General features: G+C 38.4%; 1 protein-coding gene across 25 annotated transcripts in view; it reads right to left on the bottom strand.

Moving 5' to 3' along the window:
• shot (dystonin-like protein short stop) overlaps window positions 1–25,085 on the bottom strand; it is a 173,189-nt gene that overhangs the window by 27,688 nt on the left and 120,416 nt on the right. For 17 of the 25 annotated variants that reach the window (XM_069134147.1, XM_046615848.2, XM_046615859.2 and 14 more), the window contains 9 exons: window positions 22,274–22,724; window positions 21,563–21,820; window positions 20,862–21,435; window positions 20,167–20,637; window positions 18,845–20,086; window positions 18,593–18,676; window positions 16,898–17,116; window positions 11,195–11,310; window positions 1,333–10,969 (listed from right to left, as the gene is read on the bottom strand). In XM_069134147.1, the coding sequence (XP_068990248.1) occupies window positions 1,333–10,969; window positions 11,195–11,310; window positions 16,898–17,116; window positions 18,593–18,676; window positions 18,845–20,086; window positions 20,167–20,637; window positions 20,862–21,435; window positions 21,563–21,820; window positions 22,274–22,724 (13,052 nt within the window). Of the gene's footprint in view, window positions 1–1,332; window positions 10,970–11,194; window positions 11,311–13,670; window positions 14,123–15,105; window positions 15,721–16,897; window positions 17,117–18,592; window positions 18,677–18,844; window positions 20,087–20,166; window positions 20,638–20,861; window positions 21,436–21,562; window positions 21,821–22,273; window positions 22,725–25,085 lie in introns of those variants that run through there. The other 8 variants (XM_046615879.2, XM_046615880.2, XM_046615883.2 and 5 more) reach the window with 4 other exon arrangements.

Below are 25,085 nucleotides of genomic sequence, written 5' to 3'. Positions count from 1 at the left end.
AATTTATCTGCGAGAACTGCATGTCTGTACGTACTGTTTCTCATATGCAATAATAAGCAAAATAAATAGCAAAGGCTTACGTACTATTGGCAAAGTTTTCATCAAGCAAATAAATTAAAACGCACAATAATGAATGTGTGACAATGAAGGAATTGTATGTAATGTGTGTTCTTTCCGTAAAGAAAAAAATCGTAAAGTGATATTAAAGTAGGAATCAAAAATATGGCCTGAAAAAAGTAAAAAATGGTGTAGAATTTTCAAGTAAAAAATAATCATTTACGAAGTTTCAAAATTATGTTAAAGCACAATAGGACGGATTAGGCTAAGATTTGGTAAACAATGTTGAGGATTTTGATTGACAAAGACAATTACGTGGATTCAGACAAATTAAACATTGAACATGAATGTTCATCAGTGTTTGATTAACATGCACTAGTAACACATAAATGTGGATTACCAGGATGTACAATAACATATGCCCGTGTAATAAAATTTGGTCAATTTTTCAAATTAGTGGTTACTTTAATCCAGAACATTGTTGATCAAATATTCTACATAAAACTTATGGTAACATCATCTTATTGACCAGTAACTGTGTTCCAAAAAGTCAGAATCGTTTGGATTAATACTGACTCTTACACTTGTTACAAAACAGCAAGATGACTAAAATAATGTAATTATAAAAACTAAACAAAGATCGAATTAGCTTTGCTGATGCGACAAAACGATGGTGGATTAATGACTTTTAATCAAAGCGATGCTGAAGGATTTGTTATGATGTGTGCCAACGCGTTGCATGGCTGTCGACGTGCCAGCAACACTACAGTCAGAGCACAACACGGTTGTTAGTGTCAGGTGGGAGTAGTTGGTCTTTTACTAGCCCCATGTTAAATGATAACAAGCACGGGGGTGTGGGTGGCGTGTAACATGGGCACACTGTAAAAATGAGACAAAACATGGTAAGCGGACTTTTATAATCAATTCTGACAAGGGATGAAGATGTATGCAAAACAGGAATAACATTTTTATCTAATTTATTCTCTAGTAGTCGTGAAATTGGTATGCAGGTGATCGTGTAAACTACATAAAAAAAAAATATTAATATGTTTGTAATAATTGAACAGAAAAAATTTAATCATCCCCTGGCAGCTAATTTAAGGCCCATGCAGGACCATGCCACCAAGCTCCACTAATAATATTTGAAATAAATTCATAAACTCTATTGTTCATCTTTGAGATACATTAAAACAAAAATTTCAGTGGCAAATGCGATATTCCGTAACCTTTTAGCAAGCTAATAAAAATATAATGTATGTACAAAAATTGACTTACCCTTGCTTCAGCAGCGAGAATGTAACCCCGTTCCAATGCTTTGACCAAGTCTAGACTCTTGTTCTCAGGACCTTCTATAAACCTGCCTGATATTGGATCTACCCTGCCTAAATTTATGGCTTCTAGCAGACTTGTTATGCTACCAGTTTCAGGGTCTTTAATTACCGTCGTCGATGGATCAACTAAGCCTGATTCTATAGCTTCTGATAGTGTCAAACGCTTACGATCTAGTACAGAGGTAATAACAAAGGGGTCGTGAAAACCACCCGTCGTGGGGTTATAAAGGCCGAATTGTAACGCTTCTATAAATGATATTCCTTGCTTGGGTGTTGCCAAGAGACCACTCTCAACTGCTTTCGGTAATGTATGCAGCTTAGACGTCGCGGTATCTAAGACATTGCTTTTCTCGCTATCCATAATTCCTTTACGGAAGGCTTCGGGTAATTTGACCAATTTTTTCTTCTGCAGATCTTTGATCAATGCTGAATCTGGATCTATAATTCCGAGGGTAACGGCTTCTTTCAATGTCAACGATTCGTTGGACTTGGGATCTTTCATTTTTCCAGTTTCAAGAACCAAATAGCCTTTTTCGACGGCTGTTTCAAATGTCAGAGGTTCACTGAAAAACACAACTGTCTCCTCAAATTTAACACATTGGGAAGGTACTTTTCCAGCTTGAGGTTCAAATGTCACCTTTTTGGAGGGATCAATTACGCTTTCGCTGATTGCCGTGGTCACACTAATGAATCTTCCAGTCCTAGGATCTTTAACGACAGAAGCATCCGAATTGAGTAGTTCATATCTGATTGCTTCTTCCAAAGTACATTCTCTAACGCCTTTGTCTTTCATTGATGCCTTCAGCAATTCTAACGACGTTCTGCGTTCTGGTTGGTGAATCAATGGTTTATCAAGGGTCACTAATAAGCCACGCTCCAGTGCAACATCAATGTTGTAGGCACGTTTTGTTTTAGGATCAAGTACTCTTCCTTTAGATACGTCAATTGTACCATCTTCGATTCCTGCTTGCAAGGACTTAATTTGACCAGTAGTGGCATCTTTGAGAGCAGTTGTCTCTGGATCAATTAGACCAATGGCAAGAGCCTGTGGTATTTCATGAAATTCGTTAGCAACTGGATCAACGAATTTACCACTGTCACCACGATATAGACCACATTTAACAGCTTCTTCGACTGTGAGTGGTTTTTTATAAGGCACAACAAAACCCTTTTTACGTGCCTCTTGTAGATTCATAACTTTACCAATCTCAGGAATATTGTAGGTACCACGAACCGCGTCAATAAGCCCATCGGTAATTGCGTCAGCCAAAGGTATATATTTATTGGTCTTGGTATTCTTGACAACGGAAATTAAGGGATTGATAAGTTCTTCCTGACAAGCTTCGGCTAAGGTAAGTTTTCTAGCGCTGGATGGATGTACAAATCGACCAGTTGGAATGTCATACATGCCCATAAGAATGGCTTCGTAGAATCCAAATCCTGTACTTTCAATGTCAACAATTAAGCCAACCTGCAGAGCATCAGATAATGAAATAGAACAATTTGCTCCGGGCTCCCTGAAAACTCCGGATCTTCTGTCGATAACACCAGCACGACATGTTTCTGCAAGTGATAATAGCCGCTCTGCTCGTTTATCCCAATAGCATGCCAAGGTAGGGCTGATAACACATTTTCGCATGGCTTCGTGCAAAGTAATAGCCCTGCCAGTACTCGGATCGGTAATTTTTCTAGTCTTGTCATCGTACAATCCTTGATGTATTGCTCGCTGTATAGATACCGCTGCCTTATTATCGATAATTAGTCCAGCTTCATAAGCCTCTTTCAAAGATATTTCTAAATTATCTCGTGTAAAATCCTTGACTCGACCAGTAATCCGGTCAATGCAGCCACGTAGGATTGCTTCATTCAAAGTTATTTTCTTCAAGAAACCAGTACGTGCATCCTTCACTGTCACAGACTCGGCATCTATTAAATCTTCTTGAATTGCTTGGATTAAAGTTAAGTGGGCACCAGTTTGAGGGTCTAAGAAAGCATCTTTTTCTTCATCCAGGATACCTTTAGATATTGCTTCACTAAGGCTCATAGGCCGACGGGCCTCGACCAACAGTCCTCGTTCAAAAGCCTCATGAAAATCAATGCTTTGCCCCTGGTCGTTTGTTATTGTTCCAGTTCTGGGATCCACTATGAGCTGTTCAATGGCTTTGTTGAAAGTGATTACATACCCGCTTGGATCACGAGCAATAGCCGATGTAGGATCGATGACACCCTTCTTGATAGCTTGATCGGTATAAAGTTTTTCATGAGATTCAAGACTACTGAATTTACCAGTTTCGGGATCATAAAATCCCTTGAAAACCGCTTCGGGAAGAGATATTTTCCGCTTTGCAGGTACTATCAGGCCTCTTTCTAGAGCATCAGTAAGTGTCAGAGAAATGCCAGTAACAGGATCCAGCGCAGTCCCAGTTTTCGGGTCAATAAGACCATGTTTCATAGCATCAGCGAGAGATATTATATTTCCAGTTCGTGGATCTTTAATGGACGAACTGTCGCGGCTAATCACTCCTTTCATTATCATCTCCTCCAATGTGAATTTGTTACCATCAATTGTGAAGATTCCTGTTTTTGGATCATAACATTGATGCGCCAGAGCCTCTTGCAAGGTCCATGGTTTGATTGTGGACAAAATGTACCCCTTTTCAAAAGCTATGTCCAGAGTCATAGAATACGGAGATAGTAAAAGACCCTTTTCTAAATCTACAAGATTCTTCTTCTGTGCATCTTGTAAAGGAATAACAGTATCATTTCTGTCATCCCTAATTTTAATTGATCTTCCATCTATATATCCGATAGCTAAGGCTTGTCGAATGGTCAATTCCTCACCGGTCATCGGATTTAAAACAAGACTCGTTTTCGGAGAGTAATATTCTTGAACAATTACGTCGATCAAGGTGGGCACAAACGGTGCAGTAATAATGAGACCTTTGTTGAGTGCTGTGTCAAGAGGTACAAGTTCTCCGGCTTTAGTATCACGTAAGCGACCTGTGTTTGGATTAATAAGCTTGATAGTGATTGCATCGTCAAGGGACATGAAGGAGCCTGCTGCTGTATCTTGACATTCGGTAATAAAAGCATCCACGATTCCTCTGCGAACTGCTTCTTCTATATCAATTTCTTGTTTGGTTAGAGGATCCTTAATAGTACCAGATTGTGGGTTATACATGCCCTTGTGTACGATTGCTTCTAAAGATATCGGTTTTCTCGGCCCAGGAACAACAAAACCTTTCAGGAATGCGACTTTGATGTCAATTTCTGTCCTTGTTTCAACGTTTACAATCACACCTCTGTTCAGATCTACGATACCACTTTCTACAGCCTCGCCAAAAGGCAATATTTCATCAGTCGTAGGGTTTCGTATGCTAATAGAATCTGCATCAATCAATCCAGTTTCAACTGCATCAACTAGTGTCAGGGGCTCGCCAGATCTTGGATCTCGTAGTCCACCACTGTGCGGATCACATACACCAGCTTCTATTGCCTCCTGTAATGTCAGAGACAGGCGTTCTTCTTCTACAACGTGTTCTCTCTCTATAATCCAACCAAGTTTAATTGCTTCGAAAAATGGTACTTTCTTTCCCGATTTTGGATCAACCATATTTCCCAAATTTCTATCGACCAGTGGTCGTTCGATAGCTTCTCCAAGGGTAACATACTTTTCTGTTTTACTTGACAAATCTTTGACCCAGACATTATTAGGATCGAGCAACTCAAGATCAAGTACAAACTCATTGAATGAAATTTTATCTCCAGTTTCAGGGTCCACAAACTTATCTGTACTGAGATCATACGCACCCTGCTCGGCAAGAAATTGTGGTGTCAGATCTTTAGATACAGTAACTTTGAACTTTGGTCGTACTGCTACTTGCCTGATTAATGTTTTGCTGATTATTTCAATACTTTCGCTCAGTTCAATTCTGCGTTGTTCTAAAGCCTCTTGAAGAGTGTACGGAAGTTCTTGGTCGCCAATAATGATTCTAGTTATTCTTGGGTCGATCTGATTATTCTCTAGAGCTAATCCAAGTGACGTTTCAATGACTGGTTGTTCACGTTCTGGTGATTTCTTCTGTACTTCTACAACTGTGTGTGATGGCGTCCTCTCAACTGAACCATCGACCGATTCATCGGCAGGGCCAGCAGTTACAATCTGAATAGTATCACGAGGATATGTTTCTCTGGGTGGACTAATGTCTTTTGCTGAGGTGACAGGCAGTTTCTTCTCAACGTTTTGATGACTCTTCACGGCATCTACAATAGCTTTTCCTGCAAGAACTGGTGCAGCAACAATGGCCAAGAGACCTAACTTAGCTGCTTCGGTTACAGAAATAGAACCTCCATCTTTGTCTTTTACTTTTCCAGTTTTTGAGTCAAGAAGACCTCGCTCAACAGCTTCCTTAGTTGTGACAGATTCTGCTGTTTTTACGTCGTAAACTACTGAATCTGGTTCAATAAGTCCGACTTCTATGGCTTCTGAGAAATTGTACGATTTTTCTGTCTTTGGATCCTTGAATTTGCCTGTTCCTTCGTCATAGATTGTTTCGACTGCTTCTAATACAGTCAAACTAGAATTTGGTGATTTTTTTGGAGAATCTGATGTATCACTTGTTGACGACGTGTCCAAGATCCCAACTTCTATGGCTTTAGCGATAGGCATAATAGTACCAGTTCCAGGATCTGTGTATGTTCCCGCATTCATATCAACCAAACCTCTCGCTACTGCATCACTGAACGTCATTTTTATATCTCTGGTTGTAAATTGTTCTTTAGTTTCAGATTCATCCCTCACGATACCCCTTTGCTTCGCTTGCTCCATAGGAATAATTTCTCCGTTATTTATATCTTGTATTTCTGTAGCACTTAAGAGTACATATCCAGGTAAGAGTTCTATAGTTTTAGTTGTAATTGTATGATACGAAGTGATGGTTTCAGTCACAGCAGTGATAGTTTCACCTTCAACTTGTGGCTTGATCACAAGTAAACCGGATTCGACAGCTTCCGCAATTGGAATTGCAGTGCCTGTTGACGGATGCGTGAAAACACCTTTATCCTTGTCTATAAGGCCAGCTTCCAAGGCTTTCGATAGGTCAGTACTATCAGGTGCTGCTGGATAGGGAAGAGCCATTATAAAGTTTTCTTTAATTGCCTCCTCAACTGGTAAAACTTTTCCAGTGATAGGATGTTTTATTTGTTTTGTACTGGGATCAACAAGACCACGTTTAAGTGCAACAGGGAAAGTCATACCGGCTGGAGGTATTTGTGTTGGACTAGTTGAGTGGCGAACTTCAAATACTTGACTCTCAACCGCTTCGACGAGATTTATGTTTCCGTCTTTCAATTTTACAAGGGATCGATCTCCATCGACAATGTCTTTTTCAATGGCCGTCTCTAACGTGATTTTTTCGCCACTTAGATGTGTAAGCTTGGAGAAGGGGTCAACTATTTCACATATGATTGCTTCATGGAGTGTTAAGTATGCTCCGGTTTCGGGATGTATGACCTTACCTTCTGTAGGTTCGAGAAGACCTTGATCATACAAGCTAGGTAGTGACAGGCTTCTTGCTAGTGGTACCAGCACGTTAGCACTTTCAGGATCCAATATACCACGTTCCAAGGCTTCTTTTATGTTAAGAACATCTCCTCTTTGGGGATCGATAATTTTACCACTATCAGGAATGATTTTGTTTGATTCTATAGCTTCCGCTAGTGTGAGAGTTTCCCCATTTTGACCAACAGTCGTTACTGCTTTTTCCAAGATTTCTGCAGTCTTAGTATCAATAATGCCACTTTCTGCTGCATCCTTCGGTTTCACAATCTTTTTTCGCATTTTTTGCAGCAAAATAGGTCTTGCTTCGCGTTCTGGACTCTGAGACAAGGATCTTGCTTTACCAATGGTGACTTTGTACTTCGGTTCAGTAGTTACACGACCTCGTGTCTTCTCCCCAGGCGACGGTCTTGTGTCATCTGCATCGTCTAATGAAATACTTGTAGTATCTAGGATTTTGACTTTTACCGTTGAATCAGGAACTGCTGACAACCTCTGCAACTCCTCCGGACTTACAATTCCTTTCTCGATCGCTTCGTTGACAGGAATTTCTTTACCTGTTTTTGGATCAGTCACAACAACAGTAGTCGTCACAATTTCTGTTCTACTTACCACCTTGTCAGGTGACACCAGACCACGCTCAATAGCAACTTCACGTGGAATCTTTTCACCCGTCTTCGGATCTTCCACCATGGCTTTCTTGACAGCTTCTACAGCTGCTGCTGCAGCAACCAAGGGCGCGCCTAGCACGGCTACCACACCAAATTTAGCAGCATCAGCGATTGATATACTTCTACCAGTTTCATCTTTGTATACACCTGTAACCGGGTTTACAATACCCTTTTCAATTGCTTCCTGAATCTGAATATCTTTTCCTGTCTGTGGGTGCTTAACTACTATGGCTTCCGGTTGTATTGCACCTTCTGTAATAGCTCCTAGGAGTGTCGTAGATTTACCTGTCTCTGTGAATATTACCAAAGCAGTAGCTGGATCATAAATAATGCCCTGGGCTACTTGTAAAGGTTCTAGTGTCGATAATTCTTCAGTACTTTTGATTTCTGTAATTTTTGATGGGTCATCAAGCTGTGATACAGCAACTTTATCTGGTCCACCAGATACTTTAGTTATTTGGAATAATCTGTGAGTTGTTGTATCGACTTCCATGGATCTCTGTTCCAAAATTATTAATCTTTTAGCAATAGCTGTTTTCATTGGAATTTTGGATGGTTGAGTATAATGGCCTGTAGAGTCTAAAATATTCTTCTCAAGACTTCTCAATAACGATATCTTCCTACCATTATTTGGGTCTATCACGACACCGGAACTGGGGTTGATAATTTGAAGCTTCACACACTCTTCAAACGAAACTAATCTATCTGTACCTGGAATTATAAAGAGACCTGTAACTGGATCAAACAGCTTTTGCTCAATAGCTTCAGACAACATCCATCCGTCTGTTGGCAATTCGAATACTCTTCTTTCTGTTGATGCTCGTTCATTTTCAATGAATTCTGTAGAATGTGTTTTCACTGACGTACTGATTACCGTTGACGAAAACTTGTCCACTTCCGTAGGTTCCGGATAAGTAGATTTAGAGTGGGATGTCGCAGAAATAATCTTTTCTTCCTTGCTGGGCTTCCTTTCTACCTTTGCGGGAGATGGGGATCTACGTTTTGTGGTAATAGTGGTAGTGGCAGATGGCATGTGAGTTTTCATCTTTGTTGGTGATGGGGATCTACTTTTAGCTGGCGATGGAGACCAGTCTTTTACAGGTGAAGGGGACTTTCCTTTAGGAGAAGAAGACCACTCTGTGGATATTGTCGAAGTAGATGTAGCGCTAGAAGTGATTGTTACACTGCTCGTACTAACAGTGACTGGTTGAGGAGTTATTGATTTTGTTACTACTGAAATTTTAGTGGGAGATGGTGATCTCTCTTTCAGTGGTGGATGAATTTCTCTAGTGATAATTGTTGTCGTAGTACCAATAGCCTTAGTAGGTGATAAGCCCCGTGGAGGTCGTACAGGAGTATTTACGTTGGCAGTAACGGTACTTTCAAACGTCATTTGTTTAGCTGGAAAATCTCTCGTTCTTTTCGGGGAATGTCTCGGTGTCTCGTCTAACTTTGGATCACTAACTAGACCTTCCTTAATGGCTTCTTGGATAGTCACTACTTTACCATTGTCAGGATCTCTGAACTCTCCTGTCTGTTCATTGAGTAAACCTTTGCTCAGCGCTTCTCCATAAGTTATTTTATAATCTCTTGTTATTGTTTCGCCAGTTTCTGTTACGGTCACGTATCGTTTGACAGTCTTGGTTACAGTCTGGGTGGTTACAGTAATATTTAGCAAACTGGCTAGCAGCGCTGCACCATCTGGCGTGATAAGGCCACGTTTAATTGCTTCTTCTAAAGGCACTGGTTTCTTGCTTCTAGGATCTAATAATTGACCCGATTTTGGATCCAACAGTCCAATTAATACTGCTTCTAGCACGCTAATTTCTTTACCTTTATCCGTAACTCCTATTCCACGGTTCAACATTTCTAGTACTTCCGGTCGCACGTGACCTTGACCCATAGCTTCATCCATTGAAACTGTCTTTCCACTCTTCAAGTCAGTAACGAAGGAGCCACCAAACTTTGGGCTGATTAAACCTTTCAGCAAAGCCGTGTTTAAGCTAATAAATTCTTCTGAAATAGGATCCTTGAAACCATCAATGTCGAATATAGATTTTTGTGCGACAGATGTGATTAAACCTCGATCAACTGCTTCTGGAATGGTTGATTCTTCGCCCGTGGAGCTATCTTTGAATTTGCCCTCTGGCAAAACAATACCCTTTGCTAAGGCATCTGCTAACGTGAGCAAATCATTTTCTTTGGTATCTGATATAGATTTAATGTGGTCAGCATCTAAAACACCCTTCGATAAAGCTTCGAGTATTCCCAACTTACTCTGATGTGCTGGACTCGCGATTTTACCTTTGTCGTCAATGATTTCCAAATCGCAACAGTCTTTCAAAGTCATTGGTTTGATAATTAATTGTCTTCGCCTGGCTTCGTTCAGCGAAAGTTTCTCTAGTGATATACCATGCATATATTTTCCCAATTTAGGATTCAGTATACCCTGCGCAATAGCTTCAGATACTGTAAGCTTTGTGTCATGCTTCGTATCGACGATTTCCTTGATGTCCGGGTCAATTAAACCTCTTTCAATTGCCTCATCCAAAAAATAGACCTTCCCTGTGTTTCTGTCAATGATGTGACTAGATCTGTCATCCACCAAGCCTTGGGAGATTGCATCAGATAATGCGAGTGCACCTCGTTTTATTTTAACTGTCGTATCAATTCTGATCAAATAACCTCGGGAGTATGCTTCTTCGATGGAAATGTGTTCACCGCTTAAAGTTATAAATTGGCCAGTCTCTGGATCTAACAAACCCTGTTTCATCGCATCAGCAACGCTAACTCCTGAAGTTGCAACATATGTTACCTTTACTCTGTCATCTCCTCGTTCTGCGTCAAATAGTTCCCGTTGAATAACCTCAAGGAGTGAAACTTGGCGTCCATCTTCGGTGACGCCACAAGGACCTAACAATCTGTTTGCAAGGGTGGCGTCAATGATATTAACGCGAGCAGCCTCGTCGATAGGCACACTAGTCTTACCATCTGGAGATGTGGCTATCCTACCGGTCCTAACATCGAGTATTCTAAGACTTATCGCATCTCCTACTGTGAGAACTTCACCAGTAGCTGGGTGAATGATCCCCCTAGCTTCGATTATGTTATCAGTACCGATTCCCTCTTCCGCCCTGTGTATTCTTTTGAGACTCCTAATTTCGCTAAATTGCATACTACTTCCAGACCACTGAGACTTTGACGTCGCAGTATCTGAAATTTTCGTCGCATCTCCATTGGTCGTAAAGCTATGATTGCCATGTGGCCGTTTAAGCGACGGTGCTTCCCTAGGTTTAAGCTGAATTTCGTTAGACGAGGTAACCGCGGTTGATTCATGATGTTCTGTCGTGTACCTGCGATTATAATAAAATATCAATAATCTTAAAAATGTAACGTAAAACTTACTTACATATACATTAAGCCATACCATATTTTGTCAAGCGCTTTCAAAATCATCACACTATTTAGTTATTTTGAATTGTTGCTTGATCATTACATTAATGCTTTTGTAATTTTGACTCTTTTTAACTAAGTTTTGAGTATACTCCAAAGCTATATTCAGTAATTTAAATGCTCACTGTGATTGCGTGTAATGTGTTGTCGTCGAGGTATATCGTTCTTCACTGGACGAGCTTTCATAAATGTTGAATTCAGTCCTGAATGTCCTCAATGGTCTTTGCTCCTGAAGAACACGCTGAAACAGTAACGATAATAGATATGTTACCGTTAGCATTTTTCAACGGAATTGTTTTCGTTAAACTTTTAATATTATTATGTTGTATTAATGTTTGTATATTCTATTTTAAACACGTCGAAAAATGAAAACTTCACTTCTCCCCCCCCTATCACTTATAGGTCACTGTACTTTGCTCTGGTAAGCAGGTGCATCGTGTCATCATTATCAATTTCATGCTGACATGAAACAGCTGAATTTGCATTTTGTCTATACACTTCTTAATTAAATTTACTGTGAAGTAATTGATATAAAAACAAAATGAATCAATAATTCAATTAATTATTTATAACGATAGAGTTCACTTTCATTTGCATCATTTGTTTCACTGAATTATGATAACTCAACATTTCCATTTCTTTAGCCAGAGATCATAATGCTTTATTACATCAAGTCGAGTGTGTGTAATAACTTCAATATTAATCACTTTTACATACGCACGTAACATAATAAACATAATAAACAGTGAGTTTAGTTGTTTAATTAGTAATATAATTTTATTTTCAACAGATTCAAGTGTAGGCAATCAATCTCTGCACTAGACAAATGAAATACCACTGAATTAATTTTGCGAGATGACCATCTCTACCACAATGAAAACAAGATTTCTATTTTACGAAGCATAACCAGTGTTTACGAAACTGAATGCCTACAGATTTTGATATCACGTTTATTGAGAAATCGGCTATAATGGTCATTACGAACTCATCTCACAACGCTATCATTTTTTTCATAACACAATCCTAACGATTTAACTACTGCCCTATGATTTCTACGCATTTTAATACGCAAAAAAATTAAAAAAAAAAAAAGAATGTGAAATATACGTGGTCAATTATCACTCTTCAAATTTCGGTTACTATTAATAATATTATTATCAGACAATTTTTAACTCAGCATCATAAAGTATGCCTAATTTTCACAAATAGCGTGCACAGAATGACCACATTGCTAACGTTTGTTGTTCCGAAAAATTTAATCTCCTACTTAGTATAATTGATACACTCAACTATAGTGCCAGTTTCATTCTTGTCACAATTTATAACTTGTACACCGATAGTTACTAATAAACTTCATGAAACTTGACTATCCACCTTCACAAACGTTTACCACCTTATTAGTATTAAATACACAGTGCACGGTGTACACAATGCTGGAAAAATGCAACGAAAGACGTCTGTCACATCTTTTTGTTAACCAAACTAAAGAATATACGTCTTTCCTGCTGAAAATGCTATGAAAAACTGAGACGCCTGAAGCCATTCACGAAACAATATCTATTTATAATATAGCTTTCATGACAGCCAACTCACGTGGAGGTAGACTTCGGCTGACTTTGTCAGTTTATATTTAGACCAACGAAGGACCGACAACTTGTTAAAGAAGTAGCCTTCAAATTTTTGTGTGCATCGCTTTCTTACATACAGAATTACGGTTAAAGTGAAATATTTTGCTACGACCAATAGTAAGGACACTATTCAGACAGTTACATATTACATGATTTCATGAAAATCAAATCGAGTTGTTTACAGGGAATGTTGAATTCGATTTTTTTGATTCATCATTACTAAATGATTATGTGAGCATCAGAGTAGCGGGCATTGAAGTTAGAGTAAACACGACTGTGACAAGTATTCAGTGAAATCAGTCAGGTACTTGGAATAGCCGGTGACATCATAGGTAGCAAGCAGCCTGCTCCACTGCCGTGAACTTGGTCCTAACTATTACGTCATAATTGGAATGTCGACAACAATTGCAACATTTGAGAAAACTATTTCTAGCAAACTAAATGCCATACGCTGATGTTAATTTTCTCAGACTCGTGAAGCCTTGTAGAGTGAAATCATTACATTACTTATAACTGGTCAAGAATCTAGTTTAGGACATTGCAATAAAAATTACGCTCTCGCATGAATATAATAATTATTTGCGTTATTTTAAACATTATTACAGCAACTGAAATTTTAATTAGCATTTTAGCGATTATATCCAAGATACTTTGCGCAAGTCCTCCGACTCAGTGGTTTGTATGATTAGCAAACCACAATAGCGTTGCATTATCTTTATCAACGATCAGACAGGCATGACTATAATAAAAAATTGTATTTGTCCTTGCATTCGAATCTTTAAAGGTAAAATTCACCTGGCACTATTCAACTTGACAACTATTTGTAGGATTGATTTATTTTCGTTGAGGTTGAGTTAATATTTCAGGACAAATGCCTTTTCACCATGATGGAATTGAACTTTGAAAATTTATTTTCCTAGTCTGTACGATGGTTTTATCAACGTTATAACCGGTTCAGGTTATTTAACATTACCTGCTTGACGATACGTTTCTTGGACTGCTTCATGTTTATTTCATTTCAAGTCTGCAGTATCCGACTCAATTATTCAGTATCAAGCTTAATTACAATAAATTTACCCTCAATAACTAAAAACTTCACATTATGACAGTTACACCACGATTAAAGACACTGCTATTTTAGTATCCAGGTTTCGTACTGATCGAAATCACATTTTGTATACGTTGTGTAGCCTATTTATTATTCACATATTTGAGACACTTCTGTAATATATGCAAAAGAGGCATACATTTAAATACTGTAACACAACACTAAGTTATAAGAATCTCCTCTGGAAGTGGACATATTTCAGTTTTCTTTATAAATTCGTTCAGTAATATTACACGAATTAAGGAACTGAGTATTCGTTTGACCAGTAACTGGTAGCGATGTGAACGGCACAAGGTTGGCTGTGACACTGACTTGGAGAGTGGCAGTTGTGGAGTTAAGCAAGATCAAACCGAGTGTAGGCTTAACTTTATTTTATGACTCCCTCTCTGTTTCTGAATGAACACATGACCTCTTCTTTGCAACACCCAGATGCCAGCGGTCATATCCTTAGAAATAATATCACGCTTTACCGGTTATAGCGATAAACATGTTCATTCAATTAACTCATAAGTAAGATAGGCCATGAATTATCATAATTTCTCTTCAAAAAAAAATATTGTAAAATGTATCTGTGCCGACACATCTCATAGCATTAGCACTCTTCAATTTTCTAATTGTTATTCTGTTTTATATAAACTATTACTGCCATAATTAATTATTTGAAGAAATTGGCCTGAGGTTGAAATTTTACACCGGTAGATATCTGGTAACAAGAATTGATATAAAAGCAAGCTTATCAAATGGTGCAATACAGCATTCCAAGATAGGTACGCAATCTACAAAATTTTGATATCACACTTTTATTTGTATCATTCACAAATTATTAAATACCACATTGAAAAACATATACTACACATGATACAATAAAATTTAAGAATGTTGAAGAATAAAGGAGATTACTTGATCTATTCGAACGTTAACCGCACGATCTGATCTAGCTTATCGTTTATCTGATTTCAGTTCCCTCTCTCTACTTTGATACACTGGAAAAAACTACTTGAAAAATATTTTTATTTCATTATAATACTATGATTTCTGGTACAAATACAACACACACAAGAAATATTTCAAAATTGTTTACATACAGAGTTACTTAATGCAAATTCTTTGCTTAAACTTGTTTGTACACTTCGTTTTCCACCACGCAATATCAGACATCTGAATAATTCAGGTTCATTATAGTTCCATCAGTTTTTTCCTTATTTTCATCGCGATTTTCGTGAAAGCAGCATGACTGCACTTAGATTATTGGGAACCATACAGAAACACGTTATGCAGCAAACAGGCACAATATATATACCTTTCGATAAATTGCAAGCTGTGACATCAGAAAGCAGTATTTTGCAAAACCCACGTATCTCTGTTCATTTATGGTAACCCGATGTGATTAAGTGGTTCTGAGCAAGGCCAACTTTGACTGCCCACTCAGACACCTACACTGTCTCGTGGCTGAACAGCCACCCCACCCACCTACCTACACACCTCCAGCATTTATTGATCTTCTTCCTCATTGCTTACCCGCAACGCAAAAGCTCACTTACCATGCGATAAAAACTCAAGTTTGGAAAAAATGAAGAAATTGTAGTTTTGTCAATTGTTACGTTGTCATTAAGAGAGGGAAAGAACCGTTCTGTCGTGAAAAAATATTTTGCTCACATTATCAGTAGAGATAAAATTTCCTACGAAATACATAAGTATCGAGATGAAATTATCTGGTTCCTTGATTATGAAAAGTAGCCTCCGTAAAAAAATGTATAAAAAATTTGCTCTCAACGAATTTAAGTGATGTCATACAATCAGGATCAGTTGTGACCTTTGGGACCAGCATAACTATGACGTATTCAAATTCTATGACAATTAATTTATAAATATTTCGTAATTCAAGGTAGAAAAACAAATTTAATTAGATTCTGGATTTTTTTAATTAAAATATCTTATTTACATTTTTCAAGTTATTCGTACCTATCAAGTTTCCATTCGGTTGAAATCATTCTACCTAATCGAAAAAGTGTTGTAAATCAAAGATGAGAGGAAAAATAGAGATAAGACCGGAATAGATAGAAGATTAATGTCCAGGTGAGAAGGAAAACGATGTGCATGAAATTACTAGATCCTTTTTGAATTGCATGATCGAATTTAGAATCTTATTGGAGTACCGCCTCTGAGGGTCTTTGTAACGCAATAATTCAAATTAGCTTTTTACGCAGTTTAAAGGAGAAAAAAATCGTAGCCCCTAGCAGTATTTGCCATTCAATACGCATACATCATCACAAGAAAAAATACATATGATGTCATCAAGCAATAATGTATGTTACAACGTCACTAATGTTTTAGGGAATAGTAGCTATACATTCACTATAGTGAATACACGTGTTTGTATTATACTGAATTCATGAATACTTGAGCATAATAATTCGTTTACCTGGTAATGTGAAAGTGAATAGAATTAAGAATCGAAGAAACTGTTAAAAATGCCGCACTAACCAGAGTTGCATTTCCACCAGTTGTGTGAAAAAAATATCGACGGTAGCAAAATTTCTCGCCTCATTGAATCGTCAAATTTATAATATTTTATCGCAAATGATACGATAGCTTACGTAACTTCAAATTAAGCTAGTTGAAAATCGCCTCACTGATTTAATCTATTAATGTCTCTTGTTCCACATCGGTATAGGTTAAATTATACCTAAAATAGTTCAGCCCAGGTCTGCCGGTGATAAAATCTAACTCGCCTACTGAGTTCATCTCATTTTTAACTTGCAGTTTCAACATTTTAAGAGCCAATTTATTTCACAAATAATTTCCGTGTGGGATTGGACTGCTTTATGATTTTCTGCAGTTGGATCAAAATATTATCACCATGTTGATTTAACAAAGGGTGGAGTATACTTTTAAATTCTAATGTTCAACTCGATATTTTGTTCAGTTGGCACATTCGTCATACACACTAGCTGTCAAGATATAAAATATTTCCAAGGAGATCCCTGCCACATGAAATCTCAAAAATGTGCTAATTGGTCTCCATGTAACAATTCAGTCATCGACAAATAGAAAACATGTGTCGAAAGTGTAATAGAGAATGGAAAACTCACCTGTAGCGCCAAATCTTCAGGGAAGAGTAGAACCAGCTTCCGAGCACGTTCCTGAAGAAGGCTGAGAAGAGTGGTGTATCTTCTGTTCAGAGTGTCTAGTTCACGGGCAACGTTGTCTACTGTGGCCGAGTCTCGTCGTGGTCGTTTCACCGAAGCATCCAACGATGGGCAAACCTCTTCCAACTGCTCCCTGAATGCTCTTAGCCTCTGGGCGTATATCTAAAGTGTTAGGTTAGTCCGTTAGGGTTAGTGAATTAGATCGGGTAGGCCATTACCGTTAGCCTCCATCAAGCAATGATAAAGAATAAGAATACTGAAGAACGTATATTCAAAAATATGCTGTGTGCGTAAAGAACGGATTATATAAATTATATCAATCTTATTCTTGAAAATTGAATATGTTGGTGTTAATATATCACCTACAGATTGAAGCTTTGAGACTTAAATACATGGGACAGTAGGAATTTTACTAATTTTGATATATTTGATACTAAAAAAAAAAGTTAACACAATCATATAATCTGTAAATTAGTATGAATGAAACGAAAGTACGATAAAAAGGATTGTAGTCGAAAACGAATTCATCATTAAAAAATTGATTTTCCAATTTGATTTGCTGCAGGATATGGAATAAAACTCAAGAATATGCAAAAAGATCAATCAATGCTAGCGTATATTTTTGCGTATAAAAGGAGAAATATTTATTTGGCATCTTTAAGTAGAAATCAAACAATTTAGCAAGCAGGTGCCAAGAATAGTCTGTGTCGACGCCAAATGAAATCCTCGAAAATAGCTTGGCGAAATTACATATCAAGGTAATTGTGGTTTACACATTGGACTGGCACAAAGATGAGCTAAGAGATCTCAACTATAGTTGAGAGCAACGGATACGCGTCAGAAAAAATGACAGCGGAATTACATGATAAACGGTGATAATGGCGAAAAATCATAAAATCAAGAAGAAATGCAGGAAAATACAAAAGACGTTTGATTGAACTGATGATTCTATCTGGTGAGCTTCAATCATTATTGTGCTACATGACTGAGACAGAAATTTGGCAAGAAAAAAGTAAAAAGGGCTCCCGCAAGCAATATGAAATCTCCATCACCCTATAAAGCATGCCAATTTCTAACTCCATTCAACCATGCTACTCATTAATGTTTACTCTTCGAATGATTAAATCTCATGTCTGCCTCAGTAATGGTAAATAACGAACTTTTTTTTTTTTCGAGAACATACTAGATAAGAATTTAGTAAAATTTTAGTTCAACGAGTTAAATAATCCATTAAAATTTAAGTAACAATTATAGTTAAAGTAGCCGTTAATTGCAACAAAAGAAATGTCATTTGGAGTACTGGATTTGGAAGGTCCAAAAATGTGATTTCACTTATAAATGACGATTAATACTCGTCGCCATAAATAACAATAACAATCACAATAATAGACAGTAATTGTACATGTGTATAGTACAAATATGGTGATTTGTTGTAGCCTTCTGAAAATTTGCCTTGAGTAGAGCTTGAAAAAAATGTGTAAAAGAACATCGAAAAGTTTGTGTACGTGAATAAATGAAATGATGATGATAAGTATATACAATGTAAATCAATATCTTGGGGTTCCATTCATACAACAATCATTCAACTAGCTTAAGCTACCTGTCCAGGCACTTTTATGCGCCAAAATTTCGTCTTACCTTGCCTTCGCGAATCAAGCGACCACCGGTTACATTAACTGCCTCAATTACCGGAGCTCTGTCCACAATCTTGTTCAGCAAATTCTGAAAACAAGACAATTTATTGATCAATATCATAAGTTCTGAGATAAATTATTTTCACTTTAGACAACTGAAACCAAAATCCAATGAATTGATTTAATACACATCGCAAGGCATAGTTCTTCATTTTTCATCTTAAAGCGACAATCTGACTTTGTTTCTAATAAATACCTTAGTAGTTTCAAGCTGCTCGTGAGCTTTATTGTGGATCGGAGCAAGATTCTCCAATTTTTGATACCCCTCATCGACAAAGTCGACTTCATTCTGGTACGAGTTATTGTACTGCTGAGCAAGACCGTACGCCGTTTCCGCGCTTCGTAGTCTATCGACGAGTTGACCGCAAATATTTGTCCATCTTGCGTTTAGCCTGTTCACTTCGGCATCAAGCCTATCCATATCACTGTGTGGGCCACGATGATTAGGCCGTGATTTTTCGACCAACCTTCGTGCATTGTGAGCGTCGTCGTTCAGCTGGTCAATGAGTATTTGTTGCTGTGATATAGCACTCTGCAAGATCATTAAATTCTCCAGTACGTGTTGCAGACCTTTGACGTCAGATGGTAATTCGCTGCAAGATGCCAGTTTGATTTCAAATTCTGAAATAGCCGCCGTATTTTCTTCTAGGCCGGATAAAACTATTTCAACACATTTCAATCGCTCTATGTAAAGATTACTCAGGTTCCACAAATGATTCCATTTGGTCATCACATTGTCGAGTTTGTTCCTCATCGCAGCTGTTTTTAGTGTTATTCCACGGAATGTTTGTTGCACTTGTTCAACCTCCGGTGCATGGCGTTGTAAATTTTGTTCAAAGTCTTTGTGTTCTAGAACAAGATGTTCGAGACTATCCAGATCTCGCGGCAAGAGAGCTGCGATGCGCAAGTTAAGGATTCTTTCTGCCTCATCCAGAGCCTGCTGTAGAGCAGAAACTTGATCGTTAAATATACGTCCCGCATTCTTTGATTCCTCTTCTGCCCGAGCTCGTTTTTCAAAATCGTCAAACAGCCTATTGACATCGGCCATCTCGCGTCTTAATCTCCTCAATTGCGGGTCAGCCGGATCACCTTCTGAAAGCAATTTGTCGGCGTCTTCGTTCAGAGCTTTTCTGATAGCTGTGCGCTGGTCTTGACCCATGGCGAGGAACTGAGGCAAGTCCCAACCCTTAACGACCTTTATTGTGGCAAAGATCATGTTTTGCCGTAATCTCAATTGTTTCCGTTGCCACAAAGCCACGCTTCTGTCGTACTGACGACGCAGTCTTTCGGCCGCATCCAGAGCTTCTTTGTCAGGTGGTGGTAACGTAAAACAAACTCCAGGTACAGGTGACTCAACACCTTGGGAATTTTTGACGCGCCATTTAACTCGGCCTGAATTATCATACAACGTGCATTGTTCGCCCTTTTCAAACGAGATCTGTGAAACAAGTTAAGCCAATGGTTATTATACCTCTGACAGCATTGTTCTTATTTTACACAATTAGGTTTTGTACTCACGTTAACTTGTTTGTAGCTGCATATAGCAGTGACTTGGATTGGTCTTGCAACTGGCTGCCTGCGCTGCTTCATGGGAACTATTTCCTTTGACTGATCGACTAGTCGTTGTATATGATCTCCGTAGTTGTTCAACTCTTCCCTAAGTTCTTGCATCCCCTTCAAAAGACGTTCTCCTTCGTCCAATGAAAAATCTGACTGCGAATAAACGGTATTCAGGATCTCATCGCGATTCGTTATCCATAGTTCAGCCTGCTGAACCTCTTTGAAGAAGGTTTGACTGTGGGCTGCGTGTCGCAGATGCACCTCAAGGCATAGAGTTAACTGCAGCAGCCAAGCCCATTGGCTCTGCATCGCGGCCATATATGCTTCAATTGTTTTAGCTGCAGGGTGATGTTGCAGAACTAAAGCCTCTCCTCGATCTTGTACAGCGGAGAACTGAATCTCACGTTTCTCCAAGTCGCTCATCAGGGACTGTAAATAAATGAAACGATTATGTCAAATTTGATTTTCATGAATGAATTGTGTAGTAGCCAGTTTGAAAAGTGGCTGCAATCTGGCTGAAAAGTTGTCAATTTTGTTACCTCAATTCCTGACCCATATGTACGCTTGTAAAAGTAGATAAAGTGTTAATAGACTTTTAAACTATCTTTCAGTTTAGTGAAAAAAATACTGATCACCGATAATAACAAACTTACTTCGTAATATTGTTCAATGCTTTGCACATTCAAACTCTTGTCGCTCCAATCCCTTGTTACTTCTGTCTCCTCCTTGGCATTCAACCATACAAGTTCTCCAGTGGCCGACTGTATGAAATCTTGTAGAATATCCAAATCTGAGAGTCTCTTATTCGACGTGGCCAAAAGTTCAGCATAGAGTTTCTGAAGAGTGCTCAAATGCTGACTGTAAAGGGCGAGTTCATCGCCATGGAAATTGTTTTTGGCTTGCAGACATTTTTCTACTTTTGAATAAAACTGGTCAATGTTTTTATGTTCCCTCTGGTGAATGTCTAGTTCATTTTGGACGCTAGGAAGATCGGATCCGTAATCAGCTTCTTGTAGTTGCTTCAATTTATTCTTGCACCAATCGATACAGTCGTGTAGATTACGGAAATGTGGATTAGTATCAACCAATCGAGTTTCATGAACGGTAGTACGGTGCTTAGTAACGACTCGTTCTTCAACGGGAAATGAAATTACGGACAGCGGTGCTACCAAACGCTTATGGAGTAGCGACCGTAAAGCTACCCAACGTTGGTGAAGTTTCTGTACCCTGTAACAATAAATTTCGTGTGAAAATAAACGGACTTCAGCTTGCCAGATTTTCAAAACAGTGTGCTTATAATTTGTGTACGCCAGAATTATATTCGTATCCATGAAAATTATAAACACTAATTTACCTTTTATGGAGTTCAGGAGCCTGGCTATATCTGCCTTCTGTGAGAGTGTGAACGTCGGTGAATATATTTTGAATCTGTGTCTCCGTATTGCGTATGTCCTGTTCCAGCAGGTCAACAGCATGTTTGGCTTCCAATGGATGAAGTCGATCCAAATGACGAGCTTCGTCGTCCACTCGTCTTTCAAGCTCTTCCAAACGATTATCCGTTGATTTCATTTCACGGTGAACTTTCTCTGCGAGACGTTGCAAGCGTTCCAAGCTGAAAATATCGTAAAAATCAGCCAAAGAATAAAATATGGTTTAAGGACCAGATTTTCGATCAAAGAATATATACCATAGAAATTCCTTCTATACCATATAACATTTTTGTGCAAGTTTTTGAACAGTATGATATCAGAATCTGCAGGGAGACTAAGAACATTGAAGAATTTGAATCGAAAACAAATTTGCAAAGAACAGTTCCGAATAACTAGTTTTCCAAATAAGAATCTCACAATATTAATTATCAATGTTTTCCTTTGTCAATCTACAATTTCGAAGTTTACGACTCTAAAATTAGATTCATACAATTCCGTATTGTTGCGAATACATCTAATAAAAATATTTTACCGAAAATTGCACTGAAATAGCGAAATCGACGAACATGTTCCAATTCAAATACCCATTAATGGATACACAAAAAATAAACTGTATTGATAAAATTCAACGTTACCGCTTGATTTCGTCGATAATAGCTTGGTCTCGCTCCTGATGAAGCATCATCAGTCTGTTCCAATTCTTTTCGATAACTTCGATATGGAGTTCGGGTTCCATGTCGACCTCTCCCACAGCCTCAAAGTACTTCTGAAGATCTCTGAATATGTGAGCCAATCTCTGTTTATCTCTGTACCTCGGTGGTACTTCCTCGTTTTTAAACTTGGCACTATCGGCGGCAAGTTTTTTCATTTCGATAAGCGTCGGGGGGAACGAACGCTCCTGCATAAGGGCCATTTTTTCGCGAATCCACAAGTGAAGGGATGTCGCCAATTCCCTGTATTCGGCTGATCGCCGCTGGGCCTCGGCATCGTAAAGCGGATGAATCGGTGGCGGTTCAGGGAACACGTCGTAGAGCGACGAGATATACGTTATCAGAGACTTCTCGTCCGGTTCGGGGGTATCAACGTCTGAAAGGAAATTATATATATACGTGTAAGAAAAGGTTAAAGATTACATAAGAAGAAACAGTGAGGTAGGTTGAGAGACGGGTCATTTCGGCCAACTGCACCGACTGAACATTGCGTAGCCTGATCGTGAATCACGAGTCAAGTGGTTCGTTCAATGTATATTTACGCATACATATAGAATGTAAAATATGATACGGATCGTTAAAGCCGGTGTGCACTTCCGGCGTGCACGCCTTAGTGCCTCGAACCTTTTATAGTGTCTAGAGCGGATCAATTACATGTAGCCTAGCAAACGTTGCGATTCATAGTATAAACTATTATTTGATTCTATATGCATATGTATATATGTACAATATTTGACTCGTACAAAGCACGATTCGTCGGTACGATAAAAGTTCCAGCAATAACGATGACCACCCACTTTGGATAAACTCAAAATGTATTCTAATCCTTCACTGAGAAAAGATTTTTTATTATTTGTTGTTAAAAAACGTTATTACTATTAAATTTTAGTTGAACAAAGTAATGATCGATAAAAATTTGTCAACAATTAACGAATCATATTCGAATCAAACATTTGCTTCGCCATATCCAAATATACTTTTGTTAACAGTGAACAAACATTTTACTCAGCGTTCGTGATCGTAAAAAAGAGAAGATAACTTCTAGCAGGAAGTTATAGAAAAAAAACTTCTGAGATTAATTACATTTCTGGTTCCTGCAGGCTGTGAAATAATGATATAAAAACTGTTGGGCAACTCGACAAATTGGCATCGCGATTAGCCTCGTGATTTCTAAGACCGTAGACTGTTACTGTACGCAACAATGAAAATTATGACGACAAAGGAATATCATTATAAGGTTGTCGGAAGTTTCTGAATTGCAATGACGTCAGCGCGACGAGTAACAACTTATATATTATGTAGATACATGAGTTCGTGCAAGGAATGAATGCAATTGGTTGCAGAGCCAGGAATTCTGGTTCTTGGTCGCAGGAGTGCGCCGGATACAGCTGCAAGTACCGTGACAGAAAAATAAAACGGTATACATCCCACATCCTTACCGCTGTACAAGCGCCATACTCCTACGAATTTCTACCTGCATTCGTTACGAGTTGCGAAAAAGTAAATCACCATTGTTTCACAAGGTGGGGGGGGGGGGGGGGGAGTCCACGAAAAAATACGCGAATAATTTAAACCGGCCAAGATTAGAGACACTGCACAAGTACCTCAAGAAGAGAAAGAGAAGAACATATTCGCGTCACGTAATGACGACCTGGTTAAGCTTATTTCCTTGTTTGAAATATAAAAGAGCTGGTTTCGATAAAAACACCGAATCGTTGTTTGCTATTTATTGTGATTGAACATTAGCATATTTTCGTTTAAACTATGGCTGAATTTCGCTCGTTTCTAGGATATGCTAAAAATGTTTTGTTCGAGATGCCTATCTCCTGTATTATTCCCAGGTCGATTATAGTACCTGTGAGTAATTGTGAGCATTAGGTAAGAAGAAAAAAAAAAGGCTTCGTCGTACAGTCTGTAAATTATACAGCATAAATTGTCAATGGAACCGGAAGTTCTAAACAAAAGGAGAGAGAGAAAAAAAAAAAATTCAATGAAAAAAATTAAACCCCAAGTGAAAAACATTTTATAGCCTGGTAGCCGAAACAACGGAACGAAACATGCAAAAGGACGCATTTCGCACGTTCCTAAAAGATATGCTTACCTGAAGCTGAATATAAGTATAGTTACATACGTTATTCGCGCATTCAACTATACGCGAACAATGTAACGAGTTGAAACAATGAGATTTCTCAAAGGTTCTCGTTCGGCTTGGTAGTAAGAATTTCAAAGAAACGAAGAGAGTCTGAAAAACTCCTTGATTTGTCCCGTTTGTTCTACTTGGGATGAAGTGAAAATGACAAACAATAATTGTACAGATAAAACAAAACTTTGAACATTATCTTCAGATTGGTGATCGTGAGTCGCTGAAGCATCTTTCACTTTGAGATCGTTACCCGATGACTCGTGGCTATTATTATAACTCAATCGTGTCGGAGATGTTGGATGATAAAGATTGATAATGCTGATTTTTCACATTGCAGATAGGCATTAGAGAAAAGATAGAAAGAGAAGGAGAAGATCCTTCTCTCCATTAGGCGAGACACGATAGTCTTGACCTATCGATCTCTGACGATTCTAAGACGACGCAACATCCATCGATCGTAAAGTTCTCGATCCCATTTGCATTTCCTGACCACAGAGGCCAGTTGTGGTCACGACCGTATGCAGTGTTACAACGGATCAATGAAATAGACAGACAATTCGAACGAATAGAAATAAATTTGGTATTCAAAGATGT

This window comes from Neodiprion pinetum, chromosome 3, assembly GCF_021155775.2.
Source record: "Neodiprion pinetum isolate iyNeoPine1 chromosome 3, iyNeoPine1.2, whole genome shotgun sequence".
Taxonomy (NCBI): Eukaryota; Metazoa; Arthropoda; class Insecta; order Hymenoptera; family Diprionidae; genus Neodiprion; species Neodiprion pinetum.
Note: the sequence above shows the minus strand (reverse complement) of the source record. Positions and strands in the feature narration are given on the sequence as shown.